This window comes from Pygocentrus nattereri, chromosome 10 (assembly GCF_015220715.1).
Source record: "Pygocentrus nattereri isolate fPygNat1 chromosome 10, fPygNat1.pri, whole genome shotgun sequence".
NCBI classification, from domain to species: domain Eukaryota; kingdom Metazoa; phylum Chordata; class Actinopteri; order Characiformes; family Serrasalmidae; genus Pygocentrus; species Pygocentrus nattereri.
In genome coordinates, this window is record NC_051220.1 from 9,005,119 (window position 1) to 9,025,141 (window position 20,023).

Genomic DNA, 20,023 nt, shown 5'->3' on the forward strand with positions numbered 1-20,023 from the left:
TGGTAGTTAACGGTTCTTTATTATGACGGACAGGAATGGAATGGCCTGCGCCTGAAATACATTCAACATTTCACTGGCGTTCTGGGAAAAAAAAACAAGTCTTCACATCCCCATCCCTCCAACAACAAGCACCCAAAAGTCTGTCAAGTGCTGCTCACATCAGCGCTCAGCCTCCGTGAAGAAACCTCCAGAACTCCCGATCATCACCCAATTTTGTCATTCATCGAATTTTGGTTGAGATTTCTGATTATTCGAATGAAGGAAAAAAAATAAAAAAAATCATAGCCAAATTTACCTACTCTAAATTTACAGCTTTTTTCTGACTTTAATTTTTTTCCCCACGTGTTCTCCGTATAAAAATCTTTTTTTCTTTCTCCCAGAAACAAAATCGAAGTTATTGTTATTGATCAGCATATCAAATCGAGTCCAGTGGCCAAATTTTAGATTATTCCTTTTTTTTTTTTGATCTTTGGAATATTTGAGGGGAGGAAAAAAGAAAAGGATTTAAGTCGTCTCAAAGTCTCATTAAACCATTTTCAAATCCAGCAACACCAACTAAATATGGTCACTGTAACTGACCCAAATACATATGTACAAGATTCAGCTTGAAGCTGACTAAAATCTCTCGCAACCTAAAAACAAAATGAGCACTGAAGAAAAGGAAACGGCTGTACAGGGGGGTAAAACCTGGTTGCTGAGTGTTCAGAGTCTGGTGATGAGGGGGAAAATAATGATAACCATAATAATAATCCAAAGCTTTTGAGGGCATGTGGATTAAAAACACTTTAAAACCGTCCAGAATTCTGCATCTTCATCCCTTCGTTGTGGAGAACTGGCTTTTTTGACTCTTGTCCACAGATCTGTTGGTTCTTTCTCTTGAGAATCTTGGGAGGGGCTCTTTTTTTGTTTAGAAAAACATCTAACTATATTGTTAAGTCCATATAACTTTTTTTTTAATCTTTTTAATAAACTCAGCACAGTATTAAAAACAGAGAGGGGGATATGGAGTGGTTCGGTGGGGTGGAAAAAGGGTAAGGAAGAAAAGAAAACCACCAGAAGAAGAAGAAGAAGAAGAAGAAGAAGGAGGAGAAGGAGGAGAAGAAGCAGTAGGAGAAGGAGATCACAAGACTTGGAACCTCCAGGACGCCTGGTCTTTGTAGTCCAAACAGTCCGTGGCGTTGAAGTTGATCTTCCAGGAGGAAGCCGTCTGCTCCTTGTAATCCAGGCAGTCGGAGGAGTTGAAGGTCAGCCCGGCGCCACTGTAGGCCTGGTGGTGGTGGTGGTGATGGTGGTGGTGACCCGAAGACTGGCTGATGTGGTGATGGGGGTGCGTGGACATGGATGATGGCGTCATGGGGCTGAGCTGGTGGGGGTGGTGGGGGTGCGAGTGCATGGGGGTCAGATAAGAACCGCAGTCCACCCCGCTGAAGTAGGAGCTGGACGGGGTAGGGTAGCCTTGGCTGTAGCCTGCCGTCTGGTTGTAGGACATGGGGTAGGAGGAGCCAGCTGAGCTGGAGACTGACCGCTGCATGCAGGAGGCATTGGAGGGCGGCATGGGGTCCGGGAGTGAGGCAGAGGGAGGGGCGGAACCAGGCGAAATGGCTGGGCTCCAGATGGACGACACGGTGCTGATGGAGGTAGATGTGCTGCTGATGCCCGTGTTGTTGTTGTTGTTGTTGGCGGTGGACGAGGAGGAGGAGGACGAGGAGCCCGTGCTGGACACAGCTGGAGGGGTGAACTGACCACTGCTTTCTGAGCCCGTGCTCTCCCGCGTGGGGGACGACTTCTTCTTGACTGGCCGAGCTTTGGTGCTGCTCCCTCCGCTCTGCTGCTGCTGCCTGCACTTGGCCCGACGGTTCTTAAACCACACCTGGAAAGAAATAACATGCACAGATGTTAAAACCAACTGAAACCAACATACTTCACTTCTCCCAGCACATGGGAAACACAAGCTCTCCAGAGCCTCCATTAAATGATTAAAGAGACCTTAAGTACAATTCTGAAGGACAAGCTGGAGAGCTATTGTACATCAACAGTGCACAGAATAACTAGTTATTGGCCGTTAGTTGCATTCATTTGCATGGAGCCTCTCTCTGTTCAGGCCTGTAGATCTCATTACAGCACATGGAGGTGGCAGGGAGATAGTAGGCTATTGAGTTTCTCACCAGAGATGGTAATTCAATAGCGTGAGGAGGGTCCATCTAGAGCGTTTCATTTCACATACGCACTCACCTGAGAGCAAATAAAACTTGGTTCTGGAGAGAGGAACATGCTCTTCCTCAATATACACTCTAAAAAGTGAACCTACTGTACTTAAATACATTAATTGTGTAACTTTATTTACATAAATTGGACTAAAAGGATTGAAAGTGCATGAGTGAATGAAGACAGTTTGTTGAACCAAAGAGAATTCCACTGTAATGAAAGTGAAAGAAATGGCAGTGAAATATATCAATACTTTGTTTACCTCAGTATTAAATTCAACTGCCATTGGAAGTCATCGTATACTGCCTGAATAGAAATGTGTGGCATAATTAGATTAATACACAGAGTTATTTTTGAGTGTTCAAACCTAAATTCATAATCACTGGTAATGACTAAAATGCAAGTCACCTCATGAACCACAATTGCAGCCTTCACTTTGATCCAGCACCAGCCCCAGACCGGCCAGTCTGCTTCTACCACCAACAGGCCTTCAGGTATGTGGAATTTAATGTTCACTTCTTGTCAAACATCAGACCCATCAGTAACTGGGTCAGGTCAGAAACCTCAAACAGACCTCAAATGGGGCCGTCTGATAACTGAAGGAACCCGGGAGCTCCAGGAGTGAAGACGTTTCCTCCATATCTAAGCTAGCAATTCTACACAGCAAGGTAATTAAACGCATCTCCAATGAAGCAGCACTGACTGGGCAAACCACAATACCAGCACTTAATCACTGCGATACAGCGCAGCAAGAGAAACGATAGAGGGCGCTGAGGAGCACGATCAAAAAATGCGCAAAGTTAGCGTGTGAACTGAGGACGCGCAGGGACTCGTGGGCTCGCTGGCGGCTGGGTAAGCGGTGTGGGAAGCGGAGAGTGGTTTGGTCAGTCATACCTGCACTCTGGACTCCGGCAGGTTGATTTTTAGCGCCACTTCCTCCCGCATGAAGATGTCCGGGTAGCGCGTTTTTGCGAACAGCGCCTCCAGAACGTCCAGCTGCGAGCGCGTGAACGTCGTCCTCTCCCGCCGCTGCTTCCTGGGCGTGGCTGCTAAAAATAAACAGAGAATCCTTTAGTTAAAGGACATTCAGTCATTTCTCCATATATTCCAGAGTAAGACGAACAGGGAATATTTAAACAGGCGTAATAAAGTAAGTGTGGATTCTAGTCAAACAACGTTTTGTTGATTTGCCGAGTGAAATTCAGACATGCTGCACAGAACACACTTCAGTACAGTATTACATAGATATAATAATAATAATAATAATAATAATAATAATAATAATAATAATAATAATAATAATACATAAATAAAACTAATAATGCGTCCTTTCTGATTACTCGCCGAGTTAACTTAGACATTTACAGAAGTCACACACCCCGCGCAACAAAGCGCAAAACATTAAGCTTTTAATCGGCTTAATAACAAAGTTATACTTTACAAATATAAAGCAAGTTACTATGAGGAATTTTTCATTCGTAGCTCTGTTTAAGTTTTAAGAGTTTTAAGTGAAATAAATGTGGACGTTTCGTGTTTAATGTGAGACCAAATATTCTGTATAGAGTGTGTGAGAATCATCACCGGCGGAAATCATCAGAAAACACCACCAGTGAAAATTAATCGTGTGTGTATACACACATACCATTTTATATAGTGTAGTGTATATACACACACACACACACACACACACACACACACACACACACACACACACACACACACACACTACCGCAACTACTGTGGAGAGAAATTTCAAGCATTATTTCTATGTATCATATTACAAGCATAAATATATTTAGATATATAAATTAAATTTTCTGCCAGACAAAAACACGAAGTCAGTACAGAGCAGACAGAAAGACTGCGGCCTCACTCAGCGCATCTGAGAAACTCGTCCAAATGAATAAACTCATACAGGAGGTTGCTCTTCCTCTGTGAAGTTACTTTCCGAGAAAAACTCAAACAGACCGACTAAACTGGAACCGAGCTCAGTCGCTCCGCCCGGTCAGCTGCTGCGCGGAGCAACAACTACAACCAGAAAATTAAATGAAATTAAATGAAATTAAATCTCTCCATTCCGAGTCTCCGGACAAACACGGCCACAGCGCGCGTGGACTGAGCAGACTGGCCTCAATGGCTCGTCCCGGGCGCGTGTCTCTGGCTATAAGCGTCCTGATTAAAGTACAGGTCCGCAGTGAGCGCGCGTGAATACCTGGGTAGCCCACGGAGGGATGCAGCAGGTCCATGGCCGCCCCGCTCAGCCCCAGGCCGTTCATGGCGTAGGGGGGCTGTTTGAGGTAAGACATCATGCTAGAGGCAGTCCCGGGTCCCCCCAGATCTGACCAGCACGCTGATTTAGCCCGATGTTGCACTTTGACGGAGGACGGAGCCGAACTCAGGAAACTGAAACAAACAGAAGAGCTTCGTCAGGACACTCGGCACGCAGGAGAACACACACACACACACAGGGGAGAGTGAGAGCCGCTCTGAAAGCCTGGAAACACGGAGAGCGCGAGACAACAAACGGACAATTCTGAAAAAAGTCCCAAACATTTCAGAACAGTTCTAGATTACAGACGGTAAAGTGGAACAAGATCATTCGTGAGAATCTGGATGAAGAAAAACGCTGACTCTGTTGATCTGAAGTATCAGTTTCCTTTGATTTGCTTTCATTAAAGTATTCATTTAAATTAGGAAAAAAAACCAAGTAAACCTTTAAGCGTTTCAAAGACTGGGTTCCATTTTTAACAGTATAGTTACCGAGGTAGTTCAGGTCATCACACGCCGTAGAACAATTTAGAGCAGAGTAATAATAATAATAATAATAATAATAATAATAATAATAAATATAGCAGCTCATTCGAGATCTAAATTCGAATATTTCATAATTTCACATTTTGTTCGCTGCTCCTAATTCTGTAATTCTCGAGGAATAAAAAGCTAAAGTATTTTTTCTAATTCTCAACTTCTTTAATAGGCGAGCTGTTCTTTACTGGGCTACTTTGCTAATAAAGCTGTCGGTCCAGTTCAGTCCGGCGGCTTCGGTTCAGCTCAGCCCATCTAATTTTTGAGGTTGATTTTTATGCATTTGTTTTAATTGTCTAATGAATTTATTCTCCAGTATAACCGCTGCTACAGGAACACGTGAGAATCTCAGGCCTCCCTCCCTTTAATCAAAGTCCAATATTCGCCAATGGAGTTATTACATTTTTATTTTAATATTTTACAGTCGATAAATTAAATTGAGCAGAAGAAAAATGTAGAAAAATGAATGATTTAAATTTAGAAAAAACTGTGTTTCCCTCGTTACTCCTTATGCCCGTGCGCGGCTCACTTAACGTAACTTAATTTTATGACCTAAATTTCATTCTTTAAGCTCGTTAACTACCAGATCTGAGCCGGGTGCTGCTCTCGGGGGGCTTTCTGAGTATTGGGATCCCTTTTTTGCTCTAACTAGTCGTGGAGTTGTGAGAAGCCTTTTTTAAAAAGGCCACATCTTCGTGCAAATGAAGCCAATTCCAATGTAGATTAGAGCTCCGAGCGGCGGCCTTATCAGCCAAATAAATTAACAAAAAAACAACAAAACACGCCTCTCCAATTACCCTCCACTTCAGGGGTCCGTCAGGGCAGCAAGCCCACCCTAAAAAAAACAGAGTGATCGTCCTCTTCCCCCGAAATTAAAACCTAAAGCGGTCAAATTTCTCGCTTAATTTCATTCGATTACAGTTTGGCCTTCAGCTTCTCGAGAGCGACTCGGCTCAGTCTGAAACACTCCGGACGGAATAAGCGCGCTTACCTTAATCCGAGGCTCTCCTCTGCTCTCCTGCGCGATGACACCACACCGCGAAATATCCAACCAGAGAGGGAGAGAGAGAGAGAGAGAGGGAGAGGGAGATAGAGAGAAAGCAGGGAGGCTCCCAAACAAACAAACAAACAAGCTGTAAAACTTCTCCTGGAAAAGAGAGCCGCTCTGCTGGAGCTCGCGGGTTCGTCTGAACGCGGGTCGTTTGTTTCCTCCGTATTTTTTTTATTTATTTTTTTTTAAATTAAAAGCCGCAATTTTTTCTTTTTATGGTTTTGGGCAAATCAAGAAGTCATTTGCGTTTTCTCGCGCGCTCCTTCGCGTCAGTCACTGATTGCTAAATGTAGACGGATGGAGATTGATCACCTTCTCCTTTCAGCCCAGCCTCTCTAAGAGCGCAGGACACCTGCAGGTCCGCCCCCCGCAGCCAATCGGCGCGCGCCTCCGGCCTGACTGGCGTCTGCGAGAGCCCATCGGCTGCGGGAGCAGCCTGCAAGCCCCGCCCCCTGCCTGTACCACGTGACTGGAGAGCAACACAAACCTGCAGCAGCGACGCTTAAAAAAAGAAAAAGAAGGAAAAAAAAGGTGAAATTCTGTACATCTGTGAGAATGTGTGTACGCGCAGCTGCTTTGGGGCCCAGTTCGACTTTTAAGTCGTGCAGAAACAGAAAAGTGTTTTTAAACAGGGCGCAGAAATATTTAAGGCTTTCTCATTGTGAAGAACAGCGAGTAAACTAGGCGGCTACTGAAGGTCCTGCTGATCGTGTGTTGGAGCCTTTAGCCTTTAATCCAGTGAGTCCAGTGAGTTATTGCGGGCCTGCAATGCGAAACTAAATGTAAATAACAAAACAAACCAAATTAACGCATTTTTTGCGACTTCGGCGCTGAAATCATTTTACAGTTTTTTTTCCCAGGCCGTTCAGACGCATCTGAGACACCAACAGCTGCCCTTTTTTTGAACGCATGATAGTTTAAAGCTCACGCGATTCGCCAACGTCCATCGATTCAGCGCAGGATTAAAAACGCATCAAAAAAGTTCAATTTATCCACTTTATCTATTTTCATTTTTATTGTAAGCCCGCCTCATGAATATTAATGGCTGGCTAATCCCCACTTAGAATTACATTTCAGAAGAGTCTGCGCAAAGTTTAATCGAGGCGGAGGGAAAAAATGTGAAAAGGGAGCGAAAAAAAAATCGGAGAATAAATGAAATCAGCGCCGAGAGAGAAAAAAATCAAAGCAAAAATTTAAAAAGCTCACTTTCCCCCGAAAAAAACACAGAAGAGAATATGAGGAGGGGGCGCAGTGTTTCCTTAACTGCTCCTCTAAAGGGGGTCGCCGAGATGCTCCCCGTTTTTTTTTTCCTCCAGAAGGGCCTTCACTCCGGCCCCTTTTGTTCAGGGCCACAAAATAAAACTCATTCTAACGGAGGCCTGGGCTGAAAGCGAGCTAAATGTTCAAAGCAAGTGACCGCCTTAGGGACCAAATTACATTTTTGAACAACGTGACCCAATCAAAAAGAGAAAGAGAAGGAGAAAAGAGGGGAGGGGAGCGCTTTACGCACAAGTCATCGCGCAAAAAAGTGAGGAAAGAAAGTTTTTGCGTGATTTAAAATAAATGAAAACTAGCGAGTCGTTTTTGTACCTGGTGCAGCAGAAAGGGCATTTACAGAGGATAAACAGAGGCAGAGGCAGAGGAGTGAGGCAAAAACAACATCCTCATGACTCTCCAAGGGGGAAATATGAGTATATAAAATGTAAACTATTTCAACGGTCGTTAAAAATTGTAACTCGCAAAAAAATGAACTTTATTACCGCGACTCACTTTTTGTGCTTCTTCTCCAGCTCCTGATGGAGCTGAGGATCTCCTGCGATGAAGCCGGAGCACGCGGAGAGTTATCAAGTTGCGGGAGGAAGCTCCTCTTTCTTTTCTAATAAGAGTATTTTTGTCTAAATCCCAAATTGCGGGCGCATTTTCTTAACGCTGAGCTGGTAAATCTCTGGATTAGAGGAGCAGGAGGAGGAGGAGGAGGAGGAGAGGGAGGAGGAGGTGGAGGTGGAGGGGGGCGAAAAAAAAAGTTTTGTGTCTTTTAGCTGGCAGGATTGGAGCAGGTCGCGCGGATGTGGTCGGTGCTTATTAAAACGATGATGCATAAAAGTGGTGCGCGCTAAAGAGGCCGCCGAGCTTCAGACGGACACCGCGCGCTCCACAGTCCGGCTGATGGAGAGAACACCTGCGAAAAAAGAGAGGGTGAGAGAGAGGGAGAGAGAGAGCGAGAGAGAGAGAGAGAGAGAGAAGGAGGCCACGGACTTCAAAGCGGCTCCATCCACAGGAGGAGAAGAAGAGGAGGAGGAGGAGGAAGAGAGGAGGAGGAGGAGGAGAAGGAGAAGAGGAGGCGCAGGGGTGCGCGCTGCGCGTTCTCGTTTCTGCCCGAGCGTCTCCAGCAGCGCTGCGCTTTTTAAACGTGTTTAAGAAAATGCGCTTTTTGAAAAAGAAATGAAGAAAACTTCAAAACATTGAGCGCATTTTTTCACATATTCAGATCGTGTCTGCGAATCGCCGCGGGCAAAATAAGAGCAGGAGATTCAGGTAAGGAATTTAAAGCCTTTTTATATAAAGATTTTATATAAAAAAGAAAAATGCTTTTAGCACATTTTTAGCGGCAAACATAAAAGCTGCTAAAACGAAAAACACATTTTTCTTTTTAAATCATTTTCTGTCTTATTTTCAGAATCATTTGAGCACCCGAAGCTGCATTTTGATTCGTTTGAGACAGACTGAGCAAAAGTAAAAAAAAATCCTGGAATATTCTATTTGATAAATTTGCGCAATTTGTTGTATATTTAGAATTCTGCAGAAAAACTTCCAGGCGCAGAAAAGAAGTTTGCTTCACTTGTGCCACGCGTCCTAGAAGGTTAAGAGACTCAATGAGTCTTCAGTCACCGCAAACAGTCAGAAATGATAATTGCGGAAAGTGTACTTATTGCGTAAATAATAGCGGGTGTTCGAGGCACACAAACTGGAAGAAGGTGGTGATTTTAGCGTGGAAAGCACAGCACGGCTTCTCTTCTTCTTCATGGCCATTACACGGAGCTGCGTCTTCGGAGTACGAGTAATGACCAGTTAAAGGCGCAAACAAATGACCGCAGAGTGCGGTTTCCTTTCAGGAGATTACAGTCATCCAGCGCAAGTGCGGAATAATAGATAAAAAGTGCGTCCTGCAAGCAGGAGGAGGAGGGGGGTGTACAGTGGGAGCCGATGAGCAAATTAATTTGGGAGTATTAGAAAAGGCCAGAGAGGACGGGAGCTGTCCAAACTTATTTTCTGTGATAAATTTGGGGGGCTCTGGGGGGAGCACTGAGCCCCTTCAGTCCGAGTGAAAGCAGATGCTGTGGACAAACTGATTTGGCCTAATCTCCCTCCAAGGAGCGGCCAGTCGGGCATCGAGCTCGCCACAAACCCCAACATAAAGCACAAATGCAAACGGTCATTTCCAAACAGGCAGGACCCGCAATGGGAATTGGGGAAAAGGCTCGCGCAGTTTATGTGCTTTGCTGCGGATTGGCTCTTTTTTTTAGGGGGGGAGGGGGGGGGTTCAATCATTTTTGGGCAAAGTACACATCAAAGTGAAACTTCACACAACTTTTTTTTGTTGTTGCTATTGTTGCACTGACTTTGTTTGGGACACCCACCACTGCTGGACATTTTCAGAGTGAGAAAGAATTAATAACTAATATAAATACAGAAAAACAAACATGGCCAATTTTGGAAGCATACTTTTTTTGAAGGAAAAAAACCAAACATTTTATATAAATACATACAAGATTAGCTCTTAAAAAAGACCAGGAGTGTGCATAAGAGTATGAAAGCGTCTGTTTTTATTAATGACTGGTAATTTTAGAAATAAATAAACAATGTTCACACAATAAGACAGCAGCACGAGATGTGAACCAGAGATGCATAAGAAAGCATGTTTCTCTTTTTGTAAAGTATACAATAAATATTAACAAGGTCCTTGAGTTAATGTACATGGTTTGGAAGATGGTTACTTGCACGTCTCAAAGGACAAATGACAATAAATTATCTCAAACTGCTCTGGAAATAAGATTTTGCAAAGCCATTTTTTCTTCCTCAGTGAAATGAAATACACAACCTGACCATTCAGTCTTCAAAAGAGTACTTAAAAGTACTACGCCTCCCCACCAAGCCATGTCTGAAATGTTTGGTAAACCACTCTCCAACAATTAAAAAAAAAAAAAAAAAGAACAAAAATAATAATGCAACATTCCCCTCCGGAAATATCCTATATATTTAAAAATTTTAAAATGTAGCTGAATTAAAAGATATACATTAAGTAATAAACATTGCTTGCAATAAAGGAAGATATGCTGACACTTGAGCCAAGTTGAAATGATTTTTTTTTTTTTTTTGAATGCAGCAAAAAAAAAAAAAAAAACAAAAACAAAAAAACAAACTTCCCTATAAAACAACATAGTGTACCTAAAAAGTTTTCAGTCATAATTTCCACTGGGAAATTACCACATATTCCCAAGGTTGAAGGCTACGTGCACTTGAAATGTCATCGATTTAAAAGTCAGCATGTCCGGTGTGGTGCCTTCTCTCTTGGTCATTATGTAGTTATTCATCTCAGAAAGCTTTCTGCTTGGTTATGCTTTTAGCACATAAAAGTACCTTGCTCACTAGCGCAACCAAAACCAAATGAAAAATAATGGCCTATTAGTGTTGGTGAAATGTAATCTCTTAGTATAAAGGAAAAACCCGAGGCGCTGGCAGAAAACTACCCACCAGCCTGGGTCTGAAAATGCTGACCAAAGTTTCATTTAAAGTTAAAATTAATGTAATAAGTGTTTACACAATGCTCAGTATGATAGTAGTACATTGCTTGAAACTGTAGTGAACACTCTTCTTTTCATCCTTAGTATTTTTAGTGAGTTTTTTGTCACGTCGGAATTGTCGATCACTGAAGGACACATTTCTCTTCTTTCTTAGCCATCTTTCCTTTGTTCTGTTCCAGAGTCCTCTCCAGGTGCTCGTCCTCCTCCTCCGCCCTGCAAATACGCACACACATACAGGGTCAAAGGTCAGACACGGACTCAAAGAAAAGCCACCTATAACAGGAACGATTATACTATGCCTCACCTTCATGCTGCTTCTGTCCTGCTTTTGTTGGAACTCTACATACTGTTTGTCCCTTTTTCTGAACCCTGACTGCATTTCCTAACAACGTTCCTGAGAAAAGTTTCTGAATGATCGCAAAAGTCACACCTGGCAAAGTGGAGGACCAAGCTAACAAAGAAAGCCTTGCTGGAGGAGTCAACGATGGACTTACTCTTTTTCCTGGGCATCAAGGTCTCGGACCAGTGCATCACGCTTGTTGACCAGTATGACCAGCTCGTCCAGAAGGAGCTGCTCCCGTCGCTTCTGGGCCTCAGTTTTCTGCCAGTCTGAAAGCAGTGAGAGACACTTCAGGACAAAAGTTCAGAAGAGGAACAGAGAAGCTGCCAAGCTAAAATTTATTTACCTGGTGACCCTATACAGTTCATACTCCATAAGCTCCACAGACCTAAAGACAGCCATAATGGCTATACAAGAACAAAGAAGTTGTAAGACAAACTGCCCACTGTGCTCAACATGAACTGCACTCTGGAAGTGGCCATTTTTTGGTCAAGACTGAGAATACAGCAGTTGTAAAGCATCACTGCTGCAGTTCAGTGAGTTTCTGTCAGTCACTACCTCCATGGAGTTGATGCCACAGAGTGGAATTCACCAACATAAGAACATCTGATAAGAAGCGTAAACATGAGGACGGGGTACCAAGAGCACCCAGCAAATACCATTTATGGCAGTTTCCCAACACTTTAGAACACCTAGTCCACCCGACTCCTCGGATACAATCCCAAATGGATCAAGATCTCTCGGCACAATCTAAAATACAGAGTAGGGTCGTTTTGACTCAACTGGATTAAGCCAGAACGAGGACTCTTAAAGGGTCTGACTGGGCAATCCCTATTGCAGCCCACAAAATTCACAGAACTCTACAAGGTGAAGTTAGGTGAAGCACAAATGGTATAAACTTCACATAACTTAATTTGTGGACCGCAGTAGGAATTGTCCAGTCATACCTTTTAGGAGTCCTGTTTGTGGCTTAGTCTAGTTGGGTCAAAATGATCCTGTTTCGCATCTTGAATTGTGCTGAGAGATCCTGATTTGTTTGGGTCAGTTCCGAGGATTTGATCGGACTGTTCCCAAGGTGTTTTGAAACTGCCATAAAAGGTATAGGGTCTGGAAGTGACTGGTCTATCACTGTCACAGTCCACAAATTCTCACTTTGAGTTCACAGTGTTCATGCTTTTTCAACTGTGTCTGTGAGTTGAATCTACATATACTATTGCCAAAGTGTATGCGTGAGTGTACACAAGGTGACCTGGCCAGGTAGGCCGGCCTGCTGGTCTGAAATATCAGCCTGGCTAACATGATCAGCCATTACTGATACCAGTGGAGATTAGGCTGCGCTCACAGCCAACGAGACGTTAACTTCACCAAGCCTATTCTTTCATTCTGTGTAAGAACACACTGTGCCGGTAGTGTCTGCGTGCTGCTTTCACACACTTCAGAGAAATCAAAAAGAAGAAGAGAAAAAGAAAAAAAGAGAGAAAGCCTAACCCTGACAAAAAAGTCCTTATGTTGCTCAGCCCTCACCCACTAACCTGCTAACTCACAACAGTGTATCAATATTTGACGATTGATTCCTGAAAAAGAAAAAAAAAGAAAAGGGGCGGTAGAGATAAAACAGACGTTTGGCCCGTTCCCCCGTAAAATGTCAATCCTTAAAATAAGTGTACTTTATTAAAAATAAATATTTCTTCTGTGGTGGTGTGAAATTGCGGCAGAGGGGCGGTGCGTGTGTGTCCCGCTGTGAGCCGGGGTGGGTCCTGAAAGGTCTCCTCCGCTGCCTCATTTGGCCTTTGAAGTGAAGCACACAGGCGAAATGAACACAGTTCCAATATTTGGCAAGTTATTCGGCCTTCCAGCACCAAAGGAAACAACTCCGCTCCTCCAGTCTTCAGCCTCATCAAAAAGCTAATGCTTCAAATATTTTTAAAGGATTCCTCTCTTTTAAAAAGTCTTTTTGAAGAATTAAAAGTGAGGTGGACTGGTAAAAAAAAAAAAAAAAAAAAAAACTTTAGGAATTTAGAAACAAGAAAGAACATCTTAAATTATGGTCTGTTTTTGAGTGTATACTTCTATTTTTCCAAGTGTAAAGAGTAAAAATGTTTCTCTCATATTAAAATCTCACTGTCCTGCTTTTTCATTCAGTTGTAGCTCTGTCCCACTAGATATATTGTCTCAAATCACATTTCCACTGGTTTTTCTTCCTTTTTCCCCCCCATTTAATTCAGTGTTGTTCATCAACCCCTCCACCATTAGAAGAAGGAGGGGAAAAAAAAAAAAAAAAACAATGCCCACTTCACAATGGAGAGTGGGCTAAGGCCAACAAAAACTTTTCCTCTTGCATGTTGCAGAGAGGTAGAGTGGCAAGCAAACAGAGAGAGAGAGAGAGTGAGAGAAAGAGAGAGAGAGAGTTAGAGAGACCCTCAATTCACTCTCACCTCCGTTTCCCCCTCCGACACTCTCGGCCAAAAAGCCAAAGACGCTCCCCGAAGGGCGCAGCAGAAGGCAGCATGCAGCTGTCAATCAGACCCTGGAGAGGCCCGCCCCCCTCATTAAGAAGGTAAACAATAAAGAAGGACGATGAGAGACATGGGCGAGCAAACAAGCGGAGAAAACCCCCCTCTCTGAACTCCCCCTTCCCACCAAAATCCACCCCATTCCACCTCAACCACCTTCCTAACCCCAGCACCCCCCCCCCCAAATCATCATAGCCACTCACGGAAGCTACCACCACACCCCCATCCTAAAAAAAAAGAAAAAAAAGAGGGAGGGGAAAAGAAGAGAGGGCAGGAAAACGAGCAGGGGGGGTGCAATCCTTTTTGGATTACTCCTCTCCCTCTCTCTCCATTGCCCTGGGCAATCACGTCAAAACTCACATGGTCGGTGCTTATTCAGATAACCCTAACAATGCGCACCAATGGTAACCATGTGAGCCCTCAGAAGCTACACAAGAATGCACTGGTTCAAATCCCCATGACCCTCCCTCTCCAAAGCAAAATTTATTCAAGAGTGCAAAACTGCTCAGCAGCTTTCTAAGCGAGAGAGCGCTTCTTTCCGAGACTTTTCTCGCTTTAATATTTCCCCCAAATTTAACAACCGAGATACGACTTCCACTTTTTCATTCGCCCTGTTTTAGCGTGCGAGCGCACAAGACGAAACTTTTCGGTGGGTGGGAGGTGGTGGAGGGGGAGGCTGCCAGGAGCTTTTTATATATTTTTTTCTCCTCTTTCTCCCAAAGAAAACTATTTTCTTTACTGAAAACAGGAAATGAGTAAGGTTGGAGGAATCCGGAGAAAAATACGTGATCTTATTACAGAAGATTTGCGCCGTGGCTGGCTTTGAGTGGCAGCGTAAGATGGCGTTGGAGAGAGGCCAACTGGGGCTGAAGACAAAGCCTAACATGGCGCCTTGAGAGGAGAAGTTGACAGGAAAATGGTCCACAGCGTTGCACCTTCATTTACCAGAAAAGTACAGGCTGAACCTGAATGCACAGCAAAAAGTTTAGCCAGAAAATAAAACACCAACTCACTTGGAAAACTCAAGAGGCCAATAAAAACTTTTGGTTATGTTGTTGTAATTGGTCTTATTGTGTTTACAACAATATGCTTAAGCTTAAGGCAGAAGCTGGAAACAGGCCTGTAGTCCACTTTGCGAGACAAGGGCTTAAATGGAAGGTTTACTCAGCTAGGGCCCAAAATTAGGGTCTACACTTTTCTTGTATATATTCCCCCTAAAGTCCACTTCTATTCAATTCATTCTAATATGAAATTTCCAACCTCTCTTTATCCCTCAGAATTGAACATGATGTATGTCAAAGAGCTCTAATGGCTATCCTAAAAATGCAGTTTGGGCTGAAACATTCCTTATAACTTCAGTAAGAATGGGTGGGGCTAAACTGCTGTAGGCTGAACAGGAAGATATATGTAGTGCGAGTTGGTTTTTCATGACATTATAAAATCAAAAATTGAAATTTAAAATTGAGTGGGGGATTAAGCCTTTATACATTTAGAATTTTTTTCAAAAATTCTTATTTCAAAAATGCGCAAAGAATTTTATTTTGCATGATCTGGGCTAACTGATAAAATTATTCAGTAACTACTATGAAATTAACATGTTCTGTAGTTATGAAATTGAGTAGCCTGAGTATAGACCCAGATAAAGGCTTTTACAGTTAAAAAGTAAAAAAAAAATGTATCCACACTGTTTATATCATGATTGACATCCTTGTATTTGTACTTACAGGATATCTAAGTCCACACTATACATTACTTTAGGAACACAGCCACATCGGCAGAAAAAAGCTAGCCACACAAAGGGGAAACTGACGAGAAAAGCCCCAAATCAACAAGCGGCATTAGCGCGTTCACCAAGCTGTTGTAGCGCACGGCTGAAACGCTGACAAAGAGCAGCTCGGGAAGGGAAAGCGTGGGCCTTTTGAAACCAGATCCTGGCAGCACTTTAGTGAAGACTGCAGTGTGGGGAAAAACTTCCTGCGTTTCACCAGATCTACTAGCGCAGAGACCTTACCGAAGGGAGGAAAAAAGAAAAACATGCTACATAATCATGCGTGAGATCAACAACTGTTCCTTCATATGGTGCTTAATTTAGACTGAACCACTTCAATTTGTAACATATGGGCTGTGCTGTGAATAGAGTAAAAAATAATGCTAGAAATATAATAGTACAATATATACACTAGAAAATAAGAACGTATACAGCAGCATTAAAGGTGAAGCAAAGAATTTTGTTAAATACTGAATGGGCGTGATACAAAAAGCCCCTATAAATCTATAAATATACACACGGCGGATATATAAACGTCCATTCTGCTGGAGAGTATAAAATTCACCCTGAAAAAGAAAATGCCTGAACCTTTACAAACAGCCCTGAAATCTAGACCGAAATGGAAATAAACAGAGATTTTTTTTTTTTGTGAATAACACAAAAAAAGGAGGAATTGTCACCCGGCCTTATCTGCAGTTCCAGTCAACTAGCAATCTTGAAAGAGTTTGCAACATCATCAAAGCTGGCCATTTGACAGGATTCTAGCACTGCACCTAATCAATCCGAGGAATACGCCGGTCCAGGCGGGTAACAAAGCTCAAATAGATTTACAAATGGGGTTGTTGGGGGGATAAGCTCCTGCACAGGATTACATATTGATTTTAAACATATAAAAAAGCTTATCATATAAAACCGTAACAACAAAAAATAGGGGACCTATGCATAAATCCCTTTAAGAGAGGCGCGTCCACTTTCAAATAACACGCCCCGGAGTGCACCAAGTCTGAACTGAGAAAGAGATGGAGAGAAGGGAGGGGAGAAATGTGAGAGAGAAGAGAGAGAGAGGGAGAGTGTGTGTGTGTGTGTGCATGGCAGACAGATAAAAAGGGCAAAAAGGATCAATTTAGAGCCAGAAAAATAAGAACCATGGCATATTGTAGAAGGCCACATTCAATCCTCAGCCTTCTTTTCCTCACTCCATAAAGTTGCCCGTAAATCCACAGGACCAAAGAGCAGGTTATCGTTTACTAGACATTAACACTCACCGTATTATTTTTTTTCTTCCTAAAACCTCCACCTGAATCTTCCCCACCTAGTCGATCACTCTTTGTGGAGGCGAAGAAAAAATCCAAGGAAATTCTGCCCCTCTTTCAGCCTCACCTGAATGCCTGAATGCCACAGGCCTAATACGAATTCAGAGCAGTGGTGAAGTGATAGCTGTATTTAAAGCCGGTTTGCAAAGATCCCTCCTTTTGGAGAAACTGAAGAGGTTAATTAAAGCAGTTTGATAGAAACAGAACAATCTACAGCTCCAGTATAAATGCGCTACTAAAGCAAACTATATTAGAAATAATCCTTATAAAGTCTAAAGGTCTTTTAAAAAATGATTTATTATTGCTTGAAATAGAAAATTATATCTTAACTTCAAATTGAAAAATGAAATAAAAGATGAAGCATAAGACTTAAAGGAGAACTTTTTTTTTAACCTTGCTGGTGATAGGAGAACCAGGATTCATGTCTACATCGTATAGCAGGGTCCAAAGATCTGAGACCACTTACAAAAAGTACTTTTATTTAGCATTCTTTTCCAATTTACTACATTTTTTATCACAAATTACTAGCATAACAATCAGAGTTATATATATATATATATATATATATATATATATATATATATATATATTTAAAAATGTTTAATGACCGTGTTCACCAGAGCTGGCTCCACACGTTTGTGCCTTCGATCAGCAGATCAAACTCAAATTGAACATGAGCTTCAATTAAAAAAAAAAAAAAGTCTCAAGTCTTTTTGTACAAAGGCCTCAACATGGTCACAAATTTGCTTCGAAATTGTGATGAAATATTGAAGGTTCTGCACTACTTTCTTTGTTTACAATGTAATGAAAAAATTTTAGGTGGTCTCAGACTTTTGGATCTCACTGTATATATCTATTTCATTCACAATCCACCACCAGTGAACCTACATGTGCCTTTTGAGTTTTATATGCAACGTTGATGTTTCAGGCATCAAGCAGCGTATTTGTAACCATTAATATGCAATTAACCAGTAATAACTTTCTGCGAGCTAGTTGTTAGAGGTGGACGTCTGGTTCCCATCACCACCACTGTGAACAATTCTGACTCAGTAAGTTTCTCTATAACAGAGCATTTCATACCAAACCACTCTGAATGATTGTTTACATCTTTACCACTTAATTTTGCTCCTTTGTATTTGTGATAAGGCAAGACACCTCTTTACAGTGTCCTTAAGACTGAAGCTTTAGCATTAGCTAGTATTTAGCCTGGGTAGCTATTGTGGCCTTAACTGATAGCAGTCCAGGTGAATATTAATGGCAGACCATTACATTCAAAATGTGATAAACTAACAGATTACAGGTTATAAACAATATCAACTGATGACAACAGCTTTGCCTTCCAGATGTGGAAGAGGCCGTGGCCGCTGACTGCAGAGTGATTATGCAGCTCAAGCAGTTCCTAGGTGGCTGCTAGAGTGCTGTGGTTGTTAGGTTGATGCTTGGCTGCTATGGTGTTCCAGGTGGTTGCTTGGGTGTTATGTGGCAGCTATGGTGTTCCAGGTGGTTGCTACTGTTTTATAGGTGGTTAACTGAGTGCTTGGGTGCCTTTGCAGAGGGCTAGTATGCATCATGTGGGTCTTTACGTGCATCTGATTGGTCCAACTCATCAATTTCTGATTGTCCATTGCAAAGCAACACTATTATTATGTGACGATCTGTGACAAAATATGTGACAAAAAATCCCTATTTTTTAATTAATACAACTCGTTTTGATATGCATTCCTGCGTGAGGCTAAATGTAGCATTTTGTTGCCACCTGAAACAGTTGAAACCTGTTTTTCTTTTTTCCTTCTTAACAGGATATCCATTCATAAACTTTTATGAATACCCAAACATCACAATAAGTCAGAATGCACATCCTTAAATGTGTACACGACAACTAACTGGCAATCTGGCACAGTGTGGTTGAGGATGCAGCAGAACAAGAATAGAAATGAACTACAATTTAAATCAAAGTCACACTACTGTTCTGAAAAAGATCACAATTAGATGTTTTCCTCAAATAATAAGCCCTCGTTTCTACTCCATGCTGTACTGGTAAAGCTGAGTACTGTGGGCTGTTACGAGTGCCATATCAGTACAGGCTGGAGAGAGGGTGTGCATGTGTATGTATGTGTGTATACACACCTCAGTGGTCTCTACCACTACTGTCATCAGCCGGCCAAGCAAATCAGAAATTACCTGTCTGCATTGGCTGCCTGTGAAAGGACCTGTTGGAGCACCAAATAAGAAAGTGATGCACATGCTTCCCTCACCAGCAGGTCAGAACTATCGCTGCCTCGCCAAAGAAAAGGCCTGTCTCTGAATGTTAAGTGCTGAGGCTCATGCCAGAGAGGGAGAGCGAGAGACAGCGAGCGAGAGAGAGAGGGAGAGAGAGGGAGAGATAAAAAAAAAAAAAAAAAAAAAAAAAAACGCAACAAGTTTCCAGTGTGTGGGTTTGTGGGTTGATAGGGCAGGTACCACAGGCACCACCTTGATAAATATATATCCCCTTTTAAAAGAACATCAAGAAAAAAAAAAAATCTCACATTAGGATTTGCTACTTCAGGTATGTTCCATCACTGTAATATTGTCATATTATCTGTAACATGTAAAATGTTTTGTAAACTGTCTATTGAACTGTGAACTCTGGTGCTGGACACAGGAATGGTAACATGCATTAAAGATGAATTTCATGTGGTTTTTAAAACTTCTGCATAATTAAACCGGTAAGATGTAAACATAGACATTCCGAGTGGTTTGGTGTGAAATGCTCTGCTCTAGACAAACATAGTCAGAATTGTTCACAGTGGTGGTGATAGGAACCAGACATCCACTTCTAAAGCTCCTTCACAGAAAGTTATTACATGAAATGGTTACTTTTGAGAAGGTTCTGGCTTAAAACATATTTTCAATACATTTATCCCAAAATAGAAACCCCCCACCCCCCGAGATTTATCAATATTTTACCATATAAAACTCAAGACACACGTGTGGGTTCAATGGTGGTTTTGGATAGTAAATAAAATGGCTATATTTGGGTTGCAGTCAAGGCAATCTCTGGTTCCCATCACTACCACTGAAAAGACATCTGAACCATTTCACACCATACCACTCTGAATGACTCTCACAGACTGAATGATTAAGAAATTTAAAAAAAAATTGGTGGATCAACCATTTCACACCAAACCACTCCTTTGATAAAATATCAGCAGGAAAAAAGTACAGAAAAAAATCCTAGCTTTAA

At 42.2% G+C, this 20,023-nt stretch overlaps 2 protein-coding genes and 1 long non-coding RNA gene across 8 annotated transcripts in view; 1 reads left to right on the top strand and 2 right to left on the bottom strand.

Annotated features, from left to right (window-relative positions):
- Positions 1-6,375, bottom strand: otx1 (orthodenticle homeobox 1). Of its 2 annotated transcripts, none has more exons than XM_017704977.2 (4): positions 6,002-6,375; positions 4,418-4,608; positions 3,100-3,251; positions 1-1,870 (listed from the first exon to the last, which is right to left on the bottom strand). In XM_017704977.2, exons 2-4 carry the CDS (start codon positions 4,512-4,514, stop codon positions 1,121-1,123), a joined length of 999 nt encoding a protein of 332 aa, XP_017560466.1. In that variant the 5' UTR covers positions 4,515-4,608; positions 6,002-6,375; the 3' UTR covers positions 1-1,120. The 2 variants fall into 2 exon arrangements, with proteins under 2 accessions (XP_017560466.1, XP_017560465.1); XM_017704976.2 differs by having other exon boundaries at positions 3,100-3,254; positions 6,002-6,374.
- A 1,733-nt stretch (positions 6,376-8,108) lies between these two features.
- On the top strand, positions 8,109-13,222 carry LOC119264151. The gene is made up of 2 exons (XR_005130810.1): positions 8,109-8,596; positions 11,043-13,222. It is a non-coding gene; the product is annotated as an uncharacterized LOC119264151 (long non-coding RNA).
- Positions 9,863-20,023, bottom strand: part of ehbp1 (EH domain binding protein 1) — a 245,448-nt gene continuing 235,287 nt past the window's right edge. For 4 of the 5 annotated variants that reach the window (XM_017704980.2, XM_017704981.2, XM_017704979.2 and 1 more), the window contains 2 exons: positions 11,358-11,472; positions 9,863-11,076 (listed from right to left, as the gene is read on the bottom strand). In XM_017704980.2, the coding sequence (XP_017560469.1) occupies positions 10,986-11,076; positions 11,358-11,472 (206 nt within the window). In that variant the 3' untranslated portion in view covers positions 9,863-10,985. Of the gene's footprint in view, positions 11,077-11,235; positions 11,473-20,023 lie in introns of those variants that run through there. The other variant, XM_037541938.1, reaches the window with a different exon arrangement.